Source organism: Canis lupus, chromosome 16 (genome assembly GCF_011100685.1).
Source record: "Canis lupus familiaris isolate Mischka breed German Shepherd chromosome 16, alternate assembly UU_Cfam_GSD_1.0, whole genome shotgun sequence".
In the NCBI taxonomy this organism is placed as follows: Eukaryota; Metazoa; Chordata; class Mammalia; order Carnivora; family Canidae; genus Canis; species Canis lupus.
The window spans coordinates 28,088,313-28,103,973 of record NC_049237.1 but is presented as its reverse complement, the minus strand read 5'-3'; the positions used below and the strand labels follow the sequence as shown (position 1 = coordinate 28,103,973).

At 38.6% G+C, this 15,661-nt stretch overlaps 1 protein-coding gene across 8 annotated transcripts in view; it reads left to right on the top strand.

Moving 5' to 3' along the window:
• ASH2L (ASH2 like, histone lysine methyltransferase complex subunit) overlaps positions 1-15,661 on the top strand; it is a 32,255-nt gene that overhangs the window by 883 nt on the left and 15,711 nt on the right. For 3 of the 8 annotated variants that reach the window (XM_038560084.1, XM_038560091.1, XM_038560090.1), the window contains exons 2-11: positions 3-69; positions 184-335; positions 4,234-4,322; positions 4,591-4,685; positions 8,605-8,700; positions 9,334-9,429; positions 11,406-11,481; positions 12,220-12,237; positions 13,685-13,778; positions 14,509-14,726. In XM_038560084.1, coding sequence (XP_038416012.1) covers positions 3-69; positions 184-335; positions 4,234-4,322; positions 4,591-4,685; positions 8,605-8,700; positions 9,334-9,429; positions 11,406-11,481; positions 12,220-12,237; positions 13,685-13,778; positions 14,509-14,726 — 1,001 coding nt within the window. The remainder of the gene's footprint in view (positions 1-2; positions 70-183; positions 336-4,233; positions 4,323-4,590; positions 4,686-8,604; positions 8,701-9,333; positions 9,430-11,405; positions 11,482-12,219; positions 12,238-13,684; positions 13,779-14,508; positions 14,727-15,661) is intronic. The other 5 variants (XM_038560085.1, XM_038560089.1, XM_038560088.1 and 2 more) reach the window with 3 other exon arrangements.

Here is a 15,661-nt window from a genome sequence, read left to right as displayed (position 1 = left end):
AGGGATGCAAATTCAGTTGATGTAGGTGGTGGTTTGGAGACCGAATCCTCTAATGGAAAAGATACACTAGTAAGTACTTCTTTTTGGATGTATGCAAGGCGAAATAGGTTTTGTTTTTTAAGTTTTTAAGTGACTCAGAAATACAGTTGGGTCAACTACCTTGATTTTCTAATTGCTCTGTGGACACAGGAAGGTGCTGGGGATACTTCAGAGGTGATGGATACTCAGGCTGGCTCGGTGGATGAAGAGAATGGCCGGCAGTTGGGAGAGGTAGAGCTGCAATGTGGGATATGTACGAAATGGTTCACAGCAGACACCTTTGGCATAGATACCTCGTGAGTATTTTTTGTGGCCTCTGAGAATCGCTTTATGAAAAAAATGTCAACATGTTCAACAGCTGAATGATAGTTTGTAGGCAAACATAAAAGCATATTTCCTATGTCTTCTAACCCCTGTTCAGTGAATAGTAGGATTTGAATCAGGAATTGTTTTAATAACCTGGGCTTGTTTCCTACCTATTGAGGGCCCAGACCAAATAGGTGCAACGTTAAGTATTATCCTTGCTTTGAGCTTACTTGGTTGGGAGACAAAGCTGTGCAGTTGTGAAGCAGTATATAAACAAATATGGGACAGTATCATTTAAATGTTGTTTTAGTGTTAATGGATTTGGGGGAAAGGGTTGGTGCGTATGACAGACAAAGCCTGTTGTCAAAAATCTGAGATGACCTGTGCCTATTCATGCTTGAGCCATTTTTTCTTTCCTTTAACTCACTCCCTTTAAGTATCCTGTGTTTACTCCTCAACATATTTCCAATCTTTTACCTCTTCTAATGAATTAAAATCATTTTATGATTGAGAATAAAAGGCTGTTGCTTTATTGTAGGGATTCAGTAAACAGCTAGCAAGTGCTTGATGTTGATCCACTGTCTATGGAAATAATTCTGCTAGCTCTCCGTGGTGTTCCTTATGGTCCATATTATGCAAGTAAATTTAGATTGTCTCAAAATAAGACTATTATGAAATTCTTCCTCATTGGGTGGATTTGTGAAGAAATATCTTCCTTTATAGTTTATTGTATGCTTTCTAGTTAAAAAGTTATAATGGGTTTTAGAAATGCTAATGTTCTTTTTTTTGTTTTTTAAGATTTTATTTATTCATGAGAGACAGAGAGGCAGAGACATAGGCAGAGGGAGAAGCAGGCTCCGGGCAGGGAGCCCAATGTGACTTATTTCCAGGACCCCGGATAATGATCTGAGCCAAAGGCAGACACCCAACCACTGAGAAATGCTAATGTTCTAATTCACATGTGATTGATGACCTTAAGATAGAATGTTAAAAAAAAAAATACTGAAGGATCTGGAAGAAAGAATTGATCTTGTTAGAAGGCTCTGTAGGGAGAATATACAAGATAAGCAAAGCTGGTCACCTAGACAGACAAGACCTAAAATTGGGCCGCTTTGGCCAAGGAGAGTTTATTTGGATAAGTAGAGCCTAGGAAAGGAAATTTACCAGAGGGATAATTTAGGGAGATCTAGGGAAGAATCAAAGCACAGTTTGGAGTTTTGGTAAAAACCAGTTTGTACCTGAATTTGAGAAGTTACACCTAAAGCCCACCTAGGTGGGACAGATTACCCTTCACAGCTGAGATGGAGGAAGTGAGCCAGCAGGGTAGGAAAAAGGCTGCTGTAAACATGTTATATTTCAATTAAATAACAACTATCTACATATCTGTAGTTTGAGGCTTCGCTTTATCTTTTTTTATTAAGATTTTATTTATTAAAAAAAAAAAGATTTTATTTATTTATCCACAAGAGACACAAAGAGAGGCAGAGGGAGGAGAAGCAGACTCCATGCAGGGAGCCCGATGTGGGACTCTGATCTTAGGACCCCTGGGTCACACCCTGAGCCAAAGGCAGACCCTCAACTGCAGAGCCACCCAGGCATCCCTATTTCTTTCTTTCTTTCTTTCTTTCTTTCTTTCTTTTCTTTCTTTTCTTTCTTTTCTTTCTTTTCTTTCTTTTCTTTCTTTTCTTTCTTTTCTTTCTTCAACTTTATTTATTGATTCATGAAACCGAGAGGGGCAGAGACATAGGCAAAGGGAGAAGCAGGGTCCTTGTGGGGACCCCAATGTGGGACTCGATCCCAGGACCCCTGGGTCACAACCCTAAGCCAACGGCAGATTCTCAACTGAACCACCCAGGCACCCTGAGGCTTTACTTTCTGAGATGATTTTGTCACAGTGGCTGTTGAACAGAAAGGGTTTGAGAGCAATGTAAAGGCAAGTGAACTCAATCTAAACATTCACAGAAATGTTTATTTCTTGAATGGTGACAGTAGACACACACTCAGGAAGCTGCTCTTTGAGGATATCTCAAGCAAGTTTCAGCTGAATCCAAGATTATCCTGCTTTTATTTTGATTTCTTCTCTTACAACTTAAACCAGTCTCCTATTTTTCTGTTACCCTTCTCCTTTTTTTTTTTTTTTTTATTATTTATTTATGAGAGACAGAGAGAGAGGCAGAGATACAGGCAGAGGGAGAAGCAGACTCCATGCAGGGAGCCCGATGCAGGACTCAATCCTGGGTCTCCAGGATCAGGCCCTGGGCTGAAGGCAGCACTAAACTGAGCTACCTGGGCTGCCCTACTTTTCTCCTTTTTAAGACTAAGGTCTCCCTGTACTCTACTTTTCCAGTCATTGGGTGCAGTCCCTACCACACCTCTTTCTCTAATGCATTGGTTTCCTCAGTTATATCCTCAGTATCCATCATTTTTTTAAATCTCTCCCTTTCTCTGGCATCTTTCTGTCTGCCTTTAAACAGACAAGTCTTCTCTTGCCCCAAACTTCCCTCTTAGGAGGTTTCATCTTCGTGATATAAGCACCCTTAGTAGGTAGAATTTTCACCTCCTGTACCCCTCCATTAGTCACCAAGCTTTACCAACTTTTTTCTCTTCTTATGTAGGGGCTTGTCTTTCTGTTTTTATTAATTTCACCCTAAGTGAGGCCTTCTTTACCTTCTGTTGGAGCTTCCAAAAAAGCATCTTACATACATTTGCTTTTTGTAATCTCTTTCTTCAGACCCATCCTGTCATGCAACTTGGAATTTTAACCATGTCACTTCGCCTTCAAGGAATTCCTATTACCCACAGAAAATATCCAACTATACCTGGTTCCTTGCACTTCCTACCTATCAAGCCTTACTTTTTACTTTTCTTTTTTTTAACCATATCCCTGACAAATCCCCTCTCTGAGACAAATTTATTTAACAGCAGTTTGCCTCTCTGCCCCCTAGTTGGCCCTTTCTCATCTCTATACATAGTTCACACCTAGAGAAATGAAAACCAAATCATCTTCCCAAATCCAGTTCATAACTTATGTCCTCCAGAAATCTTTTCTCTTAAATCTGAAGTTACTACTTGGATGCTTAAAACTCTAATAGACTAATTACCATCTGTAGGATTCCTTTGATAATGAGATAAGTAATATTTTGTGACTATGTGTTGTTTTCTTGAATAATTACATTTTTAAAAAAGATTTTATTTATTTTAGAGAGAGAGCAGGGGGAGGAACAGAGGGAGACAGAGAGAGAGAGAGAATCTCAAGCCAACTCCACGCTCTGCACAGAGTCCAATGCAGGGCTCGGTCTCCCAACCCTGCCATCACAACCTGAGCCAAAATCAAGAGTCAAATGCCCAATCTTCTGAGCCACCCAGGCACCACAATTATTTACATTTTTAATTAATCTTGTCATAGTTTCTCTCTGCCCTTTCCAACAGTGTTACTAGCACTTTAAATAAATATTTAAGTATTTAAATAAAATTTATATACATTTATATAGCTGTTTATATTTACATATCATTTACATACAAATATTTATATATAAAGGTATTTAAAGAGCCTGCTTTGTCTTCCACAACTGGCCTAGGATAATCTTTTTAGGTGCTCAAATACTATAACAAACTAGCTTGGACAAGATCCCAGTGAGAACCTTCCTGGTGATGAATTATCCACTATGGTAGATAATGTCTTATTAAATTTTTGTAACACAAAAATCCATCTATTTGTAAAAATACAAGCCTTATTTTGGTTTTGATGACCTTTTTAAGTTGTAATTGTATATTAATATATTTATATTATTCCCTTAATTTCATTGTGAGAAAGGGATTCTTGTTGATTCTGTTGATTTACTTCTCATAAAGAAATGTGCTAATCTGTTTAATCTGGCTGTTCTGCAGATCCTGTCTACCTTTCATGACCAACTATAGTTTTCACTGCAATGTGTGCCATCATAGTGGGAATACCTATTTCCTCCGGAAGCAAGCAAGTAAGAACAAACTATGGAGTGCTGCAAAATTGTTCTCTGGTTAGCTGCAAAACAAAAGGGATTTGGACGTAGCAGAATCAGAAACCCCTGCCTGGTAGCTGGTAGAAGTTCAGGTTTAGCTCTGAGTAATGGCTGTTGTCCATTTCAGATTAATGATGACTCTATTTTTAGCTGCTGTAATTGCTAATTTGTGGACCACCTAGGTTAATATTCTTTTGGTAATAGATAATACTATAGATAACTTTTTCTTCCATTTTGTTTTTGATAGATTTGAAGGAAATGTGCCTTAGTGCTCTGGCCAACCTAACATGGCAGTCCCGAACACAGGATGAACATCCGAAAACCATGTTCTCCAAAGATAAGGTAGAGAAGAAATTAATGTAATTGCACAGTTATGCCAAAGAATTAGGTGGAACTTCTAAATATACTTTTTAACAATAAGTACTTTCCCCCCAATTTTTGTGAATATACGACTGTAGATTCAGTAGTTACATGTTACTTATTTCATGTGATTTACTAACTTCTTAGTATGTGCAAATTATGTCATTTGGCTTAGTTATTAGTTGGGTGAATTGTTAAATAGTTTTGGTTGGCATTATAGAAGTAACAACTGTCTATCCTGCAAGTAATAATCAGATCTTGAGGGGAACCTTCTCAGCTCAGTTTAGCTATTTGTATAGATTGTTATTACAGATTTTGTCAGAAGGAAGAGGATGAGTTTATTTAAATGAGTTATCCTATTATTAAACTGCAGCACCACACAATGAAAGTCAGGAGTCAAAATTAGATGATTAACCCATCCATGAGTCTTTCCTATACTGTGATTCATGGTAACAAAATAAAATTAAATAAATTTTAGAATGTGGAGTTTACATTGTACCTAGTATACTTTTATACCTTCCTACTTTTCATTTAAAACTGAAACAAAAGGGCAGCCCCGGTGGCGCAGCGGTTTAGTGCCGCCTGCAGCCCAGGGCGTGATCCTGGAGACCCTGGATCGAGTCCCACATCAGGGTCTCCCTCTGTATGATGCCTGCTTCTCCCTCTGCCTGTGTCTCTGCCTCTCTCTCTCTGTCTCTATGAATAAATAAATAAAAAATCTTAAAAAAAAAAAAACAAAAAACAAAAATTTCACCAAACAGTGCTTATCCTCTGATCTTTTCCCTCTGTACTCTGTTATTTCCTGTTCTAGGCAGGGCTAGATTTGATCTGCAAAATTGATTTTATAACTTACTAATTGATGCGATCTACAGTTTGAAAGACACTTGTATAGGGTGTCTGGTGAGACCAGTGTAGTTGGGATCAGGGATTTTCTACTGAATAGAAATTAGGATCTAGTCCTATAGACAGCCTGCTCACCTTCTTTTAATTCCTGCATTAAAGATGTGTTGTGATTAGATTTGTTTTTTTTTTTTTTTTCTTATTTTTTCCTCCCAAATTATTTTGAATTTTTCAAATGTATAGAAAAATTCAGGTAGTACAGTGAACATCTGTTTATTCTTCACCTAGATTTACCAGTTGTTAATATTTTATTGCATTTACTTTATCATCCTGTCTATATTTTTCTCTAAGCTACGTGAGACTAAATTGAACATTATATCCGGTATTCTCTCATAATGATAATACAGTGATCATACTCAGAAAATTTAGTGTTAATGTAATATTATTGTCTACTTATATAAAGTTTTTATTTTTTATATAAAATATATAGTTATATTTTCTTACTGTTATTATTGTCTTAATATCTTTCATAGCTTTTTCCTCCATCCAGGATCCGGGCAAGGATCACACATTACATTTAGTTGTAATGTCTCTCTCTTTCTCTCCTTTTCTCTCTCTCTCTCTCTTTTAAAGTAGGCTCCACACCCAACATAGGGCTAGAACTCATAACCCTGAGATCAAGAATCACATGCTCTACTCATTGAGCCAGCTAGGCATCCCTATAATGTCTTTTTTGTCTTTAAAATAGTTCCTGAATTTATTTTACTTTGTTTTTTCAGTCTGCTATGACATACATTTATTTATTTATTTGCAAAGTTTATTTAAGTAATATCTAATCCCACTGTGGGGCTCCATCTCACAACCCCGAGATTAAGTGTCTCATGCTCCTCCAACTGAGCCAACCAGGCACCCAAGTCTGCTGTGACAAAAATTTTGAGGATCTTAATTGTTTGGCATGATGTTCCTCAATTTGCATTTATATCTGATTGTTTTCTCATGAGTGAATTCAGGTTAAACTTTTTTTTTTTTTTTTTAGAGAGGGAAGTGGGGCAGAGGAACAAAGAAAGGGAGAGGGAGAGAGAGAATCTCAAACAGGCTCCACGCCCAGTACGGAACTTGATACAGGGCTCGATCTCACAACCCTGAAATCATGACCTGAGCCAAAATCAAGAGTCAAATGCTTAACCGACTGATCCTCTCAGGTTAAACATTTTTGGCAAGAATATTATGTACATAGTGTACATTTTTCCTTGTGTCACATCAAGAGACATAAAATATTGGTTTGTTTTATCATTAGTGGTTCTAAATTTGATTACTTTGGTAAAGAGGAGGTAGGTCTCTGCCAGATTTCTCCATTGTAAAGGGACCTTTTCTCTTTGTAATTATTAAGCAATCTGTGTGGTGATGCCTTGGGATTGTGTGAATGTATTGTTTGAACCCTTTCGAGCAGTGATTTTAGCAACCACTGATTATCCTAGCCTGAATCAGTTAATAGAATGGTCGCTGTGAAAAAGAATATATTTATTGCTTGCAATTCTTCTGTAAAGAAGAATTTTCCTTTCTGTCCATCCTTTTTTTTTTCTTTTTAAGTATGACTGCGGATTTGTGTTTTTTTTTTTTTTTTTTTTAAGATTTTACTTATTTCAGATGGGGTGGGAGAGGGGCAGAGGAAGACACAAACTCCCCACTGAGCAGGGAGCCAACAACCTGGGGCTCAATCCCAGGACCCTGGGACCATGACCTGAAGATGGACACTTAACCGACTGAGCTACCCAGGTGCCCCAGATTTATAGTCCATTATTGGATTTCTGATTCTGGTGCTTGGATTTGACCAGTGTCAGACTGCTGACTCCTTACACTTTTTGATATGTCTCTATCAGTTTTTGAACTCTTCTTTCTGTAACAGCAGAATATTCCAGACTTCCTTTCTACTTTCCCTGGTTCAACCTTGGTTCCTTTTATTTTATTGTTTATTTATTTATTTTAAAGATACTATTTTTAAGTAATCTTTACACCCAACATGGGGCTCGAATTTACAATCCCGAGATCAAGAGCCACATGCTCCACCAACTGAGCCAGCCAGGTGCCCCAACCCTGGTTCCTTTTGGTAAAAATTTGGTTTTCATGGAACTAATTGGTAGAAGGTATTAGTGGTTGACTCTGACTCTGGTGGACTTTGGAAGAATGGTGAGAATGGGGGAAGGCCAATGTCAGATCAAGCTCAGATATTATTTTAGTCACGCCAGCAAGAACTGGTGAGGACTACAATCAAAGCAGTGGGGATAGAAAGGAGGCTAAATTGGTGAGAATTTCTGAAGTCTTAAGAATTAATTTGGTGTTAGTTTAGATGTAAAAGTTGTACACAAGAGAAGAATCAAAGATGACCCATGGTTTCTAGCTTGTGATTCTAGGTAATAGGTGATTCTGAGCATTAAGAACAAGAATAAAAATCAGCAGAGCAGATTTGTGAAGTAGGATACAAAGTTTAGTTTTCTCTTTCTTTCTTTTTTTAGAGGGTGGGGGCAAAGTGCAGAGGAGGAGGGAGAGAGAGAATCTTAAGCAGGCTCCATGCACGGGAGCTGGACTTGGGGCTCCATCTCATGACTCAGATCATGACCTGAACCAAAACCAAGAATCCTACGCTTAACCAACTGAGCTCCCCAGGCACCCTCCAAAGTTTATAGCTTTCTTATAAGAAGTTTGAGGTGCCTGGGGGGTATCCATATAGAGATGTCAGAAGCAGAAACAAGAACTCAGGAGAGAATGATTTGGGAGTTGTCCAAATGGCACCTAAGAGAATGGGGTAGAGGAAGATCTTTCCCTCCCAACTAGATTGTAAGCCCTATGTAGCTAAGATATGTATATACTTATTTGAAATTCCTCACAATCTATATGTTGTTTGCATGCAATTGTGTGTTTGTTTAATCATGAAAAGACTAAATGTGGATTTTTCTCTCAGTTCTGACAAGGTCTTTGAAAATGCTGCAGTTTTCTTTCCTTTTTTGTGAGTATAACTGAAAGCAACTGTAGAAATCTTAATATATTTTGTTTTAAAAATTAGGATATCATACCATTTATTGATAAATACTGGGAGTGCATGACGACCAGACAGAGACCTGGGAAAATGACTTGGCCAAATAACATTGTTAAAACAATGGTGAGTAGACTAAAATGATTAGACTCGACATTTTGGATGTCAGTGTTCTTTGTAAGAATTAAATTTGTTTAAGTCTCACTGAAATAATGTGATGACTAAGAAAATGAGAAAACTTAGTTCTAATTCTTGGAGAGTGAGGTATCGCTAATTGTAAATTTTAATAGGTTTCACACAGTCACAAAGTTGTGTCTAAAGTGAATATCACCCTGGTTGTTTTATACACGACACTGAAACCTTTTCTACTGTACTTTTGCAAGTATAATTTTATATTGACATTGCAGACTATTTTTCCTTTGCTTTAAAAACAAAAACAAATAACACTGTTTTAAACATTATTGTCCTTAGAATTAAAGAGAGCACCTGGGGAGAAGCCAACAGCAAGCTGTTAACAGTGCTTATCTCTGTGAGGTGGAGGGATAGGTGAGGATTCTGAAGGACTTTGGCTCTCATTTTTTCAAGTTTCTCTGTTTGAATTTTTGGATGGTCTTGTGTTAATTTTCTAATCAGAGGGGAAAGCAGTAGTATCATTTTGGGAGATTACACTTAGGAATTGGAGTTGCTGGTTGATCATCCATTCAGCACCACTTTGAAGTATAAAATCTCCAATAATGCTAAAATACTGCTTCCTTTTAGAGTAAAGAAAGAGATGTATTCTTAGTAAAGGAACATCCTGATCCCGGGAGTAAGGACCCAGAAGAAGATTACCCCAAATTTGGACTTTTGGATCAGGTACTGTGTACTCCTCTTGATTTGGAGACTGAGATTTCGGCTTTATTAACATTTTACTGTTTGCCACTGCCACTAGAGGCCTCTCACATTGTGGGCTCCAAGGGAGGGTTTCTGCTATATGTGGGAAGAGGGAGCCCTTGCCTTAAACCAGGAGACTAGCATTTTAGTTCTGGCTCTTCCCCTTAATGTTATGGCTTTATGCATATCCTTTTTATCTTTTTTAACTTTCCTCACTTGTATCACAAATAAGCTGTGCTGAGTTACTTCTTATTTTCTTTCCGTCTCAAAGTTTACTCTTAAAAACTTTTATATTAGCAAGAAAAATTTGTCGTGAATTAGAATTTGTGTTGTGGGGCAGCCCCTGTGGCGCAGCGGTTTAGCGCCACCTGCAGCCCAGGGCGTGATCTGGAGACCCTGGATCGGGTCCCACATCGGGCTCTCTGCATGGAGCTTCTCCTTCTGCCTGTGTCTCTGCCTCTGCCTCTCTCTCTCTACATCTCTATGAATAAATAAATAAAATCTTAAAAAAAAAAAGAATTTGTGTTGTGTATCTAGCATAATGAAGAAAAAGAAAATTTCCACTCTGTACAATGGCAGAGGTCACATTTGGTGTGGCAGAAAGCCACATCTTTCAGCTGTGCCTTAAAATGTTTGATCAGGGATCCCTGGGTGGCTCAGCGGTTTGGCGCCTACCTTCCGCCCAGCGTGTGATCCTGGAGTCCCGGGATCGAGTCCCATGTCGGGCTCCTTACATGGAGCCTGCTTCTCCCTCTGCCTGTGTCTCTGCCTCTCTCTCTCTCTCCCTCTCTCTGTCTCTCATGAATAAATAAATAAAATCTTTATTAAAAAAAAATGTTTGATCAGTCAGCATTGAAAATTCAAGGTTTCTTTCTTTTTTTTTTATTATTCATGAGAGACACACAGAGAGAGGCAGAGACATAGGCAGAGAGAGAAGCAGGCTCCATGCAGGGAGCCCAATGTGGGACTCAATTCCGGGACTCCAGGATCACACCCTGGGCCAAAGGCAGGTGTTCAACCACTGAGCCACCCAGGCGTCCCGAAAATTCAGGGTTTCACACGGAAATGTTACTGTATACAGGTCCATTGCCCGATGATGTACAGTAAGCCAAAACCTGACACCAGTTTTGTAGCAGAGAAAAGAGGTTTTATTGCAGGGTTTCAAGCAAGGAGATGGGAGAAAATTTCTCAGATCTGCTTTCTCGAAGGATAGGGGTTGGGTGTATTTAACCATAAGGAGTCAGGATGTCAGGGAGTGGTGTGTAGGTTGAATGGAATATGCTAACTGATATAGGGACAAAAGGAGGTGTCCTCCTTTCTGGGCATGTGCATTCAGGAATCAAGCCTGTTTATGGGTCATTTGCTCCAAAAATAGCAGCGCAGGATGATGAGGTAGAGGGCACCTGGGGGTATGTCCTCCTAGAGGTTACTTTTGTTTGCTCTTTGTCCTTTCTGTGCATTTGGAGGAATTCCCTGTTTGCTCCAGTCTTAGCTAGCCTTATCCTTGATCAGTCAGCTTCTGCAAAACAGGCTCATAAATCAGTCAGTTTTCTTAGAGTAGATGAGTCCAGCATTTGTTAATGTGCCAATTTTAGAAATTCAGATTTCTGTCTTTTTTTTCTAAAAGATCTGATTACAATGGGCCTGAATTCCCACAGGGAACTGAGAAAATGAGGCTTAGGCACTGCTGTTTGCCACTGCCCCCCTCCACCATTCCACCCCCAATACATTCTTAACCACTGTGATCCTTACATTTGGCCCACTTCACACTCGTTACTTGTTGATCTCTGAAGCATCCAGGTTTGGGACCCTGCAAATTTCAGGTTTGTCAGTTTTGATTCACATTCTTAGTGTTGTCAGTTTTGATTCACATTCTATTAGAATTTCCTGGTTTTTTGAGCATTGCCACAGTGGTTTGATTATATAGCCTTTATAATTGAATATGTTTTTCCCTCTAGGATCTTAGTAACATTGGTCCTGCTTATGACAACCAAAAGCAAAGCAGTGCTGTGTCTACAAGTGGGAATCTAAATGGTAAGTGTTTAAATGTCTCCTTGATGAAATACTTGTAAGCTGTTGAATCCAAATATGCCTAGCATTGGGCATCCTTTGGGTTGACTCTTAACTGGATATTTACAGAGGCTTTACAGTCCCGAACTCAGTTTTTGGAAGCTAGCTAAAGATTAGATGGTAGTGGAGATCTTTTTGTCCCTTTACACCATAGTTTGGTCTTAAGTGAAACAGATTTAGCATAAGACAACATACAGGTTTAAGGTTAGATTTACTGTGTTTATTTTAGACTCCCTATCTGTATGTCTGTATCCTCATCACTAACATCTAATGTAGATTCAGTTGCTGTCTGCTCTTACTCCTAATTCAGCTTCTATTTAACAGAACTCCTTTGCCCATCTTCTCATTTTTCTTGCCCTGAAACTTTAGTTTATTCCCATGACAGCATTTCTGTACTGATCACTCACTATAGATGCTTTTCTATCAGTAATCCACCTAATGACAGGAATGGCCTTCAGGATTAATGGTAATCTAATGAAAGTTGGGGTAGCTGGGAGGTAGCTAGCTATTCAGCTAACACATGGTGTCATTAACTTGTCCTTTGGAGCAATAGCATCTTAAATCTGTAATCATTTCCACTGTTACTAATATTCTAAGATGGGTTGGAAATAGCTAAGCATATTGTTTATCTTTTTACACCATTTTTCCCCTTTTAATTGTTTAAAATCTGACAAATACATGGTGCCACTTCTGTTCTTACAGGTGGAGCCTCTTTTGGAGGTGAATTCCTCCTCTGTCTTCTTTCAGCCTCTCAGACTTAAGTATTATGTGGTTTGGAAAATGCTTTTTGCTGAGTTGTGGTAGAAGCTAAAACTAAGTTGAAATTTTAAAGCATCGTGAAAATGGTGGCAATAGCACTTGATATGAAACCATAGTTCCAGTTGAATGTTAGTAATTAAAAGCTTATACATTGTCATATTCTGCCTAACATGGCCAGCAGTCCCCTTAGTAGTTTTATTTCAGGTAGATATAAAACTTCTCTCTTAAATTAATCAAAATACAAGTAACAGTTAAAAATTAATAGTTTTTTAAGGTAACTCAAACTAGAGATAATGGATGTTGCAACAGTTTAACATTAAACCTTGTTATGAAAAATAGGAATAATACCTGATATGTTCATAAAAGGAAGTTCTGTGTGAATCTGGTCCTGTATGTGCAGAATATGACTTGCTCTCAATGTCTTGATCTTTTTCATTGCAGCAGAACTGCTGATAATTTCCAAGCTTGCCCCAAATTAAGATACAGTACTCTATGTAGTTGTTTCCATAAAGGTGTTTTCCTGCAGTTCAGGGACATTTTCTGGCAGATGGAAAAACAAACTGAGAGGAAAGACAGAACTGGACAAGGATTTCAAAGTACCTATTTCAGAAATCACTAGGTAGGAGTCCTTGTGGCCTGAGTATGTAGCTAAATTATTTTTTGTATGACATATGTAAATTGTCTACTGATATTTGCTCTTAATTCCACAAGCTAGGTTAATCTAACTTGAATTTTATACATTGGCACAGTAATTGTAAAAGTTGCCTGCTAAATTTAAAGCCTTTCTACTTGTGTCATGCGCAACTGGAGTGGATACCTAGTAGCACTGGAGAGAAACACCTTTTTAGTATTTCCGTTTCTGTTTTCTATGTTTTATGTACCTTTGTCTTGTTGGATATTCTAGTTAAGTGCTTTAGCAGATATTGTGCCTTTATTACGTTTATGGAATATATCATGCACAGTTCAAACGAGTGAACATCTCCTTATACTGAGGATATTCTTTGTGAATGTTTGTATTGATTTGGGTGGGAAAAAAATATTACTCTTGCAATTGTTTTTAGATGTGGGTATTTGGAATCTGGATGAATGAAAATGCATTTGTGTCACATCCTCAGAAAGTGTACTTGTAGTTATAGTTTATTAAGAAAGGAAGGTTGAAAATGTAATACCGGTGTTATCAGTGCTACGTTCCTTTGAGCTTACCACCAGAGCCCAGTGTTCTGAGCTGTGAGAAGCTCAGCAGACTCTTTCAGAACCAAGGTGAAACCCACTATGCTTTCAGGAAGGAAATCCTCCTGTGTGTGGTGTTACACAAATGCACGTCGGGAGTGTTAGTCTCCATGGAATTTCCATATCCTGGGAAGCTTCTGTCACAACTCATTGAAAGTGATCTGCCTTCTCTTCAAAGGGGGAATTGCAGCAGGAAGCAGTGGAAAAGGAAGAGGAGCTAAGCGCAAGCAGCAGGATGGAGGGACCACAGGGACCACCAAGAAGGCCCGGAGGTGGGCAGAACACCCGCTCCCACTGTTACACCATTCTTTGGTGCTGGCACAGTCCATCAGAGGGAAAAGAACTGTACTCTTCACTAGCTCAGGTGTCTGAGATTAAAAAGCCTGTCCATTTTTCTCAAATCTTGAGCACTTTGAGGGGTAAAATAATCCCAGGCTAGGAATCCTGATTTACAGATTTGTTAAAATCAGCCCTGGGGCAGCATCCTGTGGAGTTAAGTTCTGTAGGACATCTCGAGAAAGGGTAGGTTGGGGAGAGGGAGAGCAGACCCAATATTGAACTTGAGCTCTTTTACTTCATCTTTGCTGTGCCTCTTCCCTTTGCTTTGTACAATAAATCCTGGTCTTATTTAGGTTGGCAAGGTAGTAAGTGCTCATATCTCTGAGTTTCATGTCATTAGTTAATAGTAATTAATATACTAAAGGAAATTGTCATTGTTTCCTTCTCCCTTTCTCTCCCTTATGAAGTACTGGCTCTGTTTCAAAGATATTCCTACAGACTAGAGAGTAATTTGACCAAAACCACTTCATTAAATTTAAAAGCAAATCTTTTCCTGGTTTGCCTGCAGAGGGCAGGATCATCTATTTGAGCAATGGAAAACATTTGTGACCTTGCATGTGTTCCTCTTGAAATCTAACAAATCAGATGTCCTTCTTACAGATTTGAAGGCATTTGAGCTAGAGGGAGTTTTAGTTTCTTGATTTTATTTTTTCCTTTCTGCAGTGACCCTTTGTTTTCTGCTCAGCGCCTTCCCCCTCATGGCTACCCCTTGGAACACCCGTTTAACAAAGACGGCTATCGGTATATTCTAGCTGAGCCCGATCCCCATGCCCCTGACCCTGAGAAGCTTGAACTTGACTGCTGGGCGGGAAAGCCTATTCCTGGAGACCTCTACAGAGCGTGCTTGTATGAACGGGTTTTATTAGCCCTACACGATCGAGGTATGTAAGGTATTAATGTTCATGTTGGATGCAGATGGTACTTTGAAAACTGTCCTCAGCTTTGTTCAGTCTAGAATGAGAGAAAAATGTCAGTCTATTACCCCCACCTGTAGTTCTAGCTGGACTCAGCTAGAACATGCAAGAAAGAATCTCCTTCCTTTAAAAAAAAAAAAAGAATCTCCTTGTTTGTCTCTTCCTATAAACTCTAGCCATTTATATAAATGCATACGTGTGTGTGTGTGTGTTTTTAAAACTTCCTATTTTGAACTAATTTTATTTTTAAGTAATCTCCATACCCAGCGTGGGGCTCAAACTTACAACCCTAAGATCAGAAGTTGCATGCTCTGCCAACTGAGCCAGCCAGGCACTCCTATTTTGAACTAATTTTAAACTTAGAATAAAGTTATAAAAATAGTTTTAATATATCCCTCCCCAAGCTTCTAATGGTAACATCTTACACGAACTTTTTTTTAGAAGATTTTTTATTTTTTTTTTATTATGAGAGACACAAAAGGCAGTAACATAGGCAGAGGGAGAAGCAGGCTCCCTGTGGGACGCCCAATGCAGGACTTGATCCCAGGATCCCAGGATCATGACCTGAGCCAAAGACAGGTGCTCAACCACTAAGCCACCCAGGTGCCCTTTTTTTTTTTTGTAAGATTTTTTATTTATTTATCATCTTACACGATTGATAATCCAGTTATCAAAAGCAGGAAGTTAACATTGGAATATGCAATTAACGAAACAAGATTTCATGTACATTTCACCAGTTTCCTCACTAATGCCTATTCCTTTTTTTTTTTTTTTTTTTTTTTTTACTAATGCCTATTCTTGAGGATCTTACATTGCATTTCATTATTTCTCCATAGTCTCTTGAAGCCTTTAACAGTTTCTCAGTCCTTGTATATCTTTCATGATCATATTAATCAGGGATT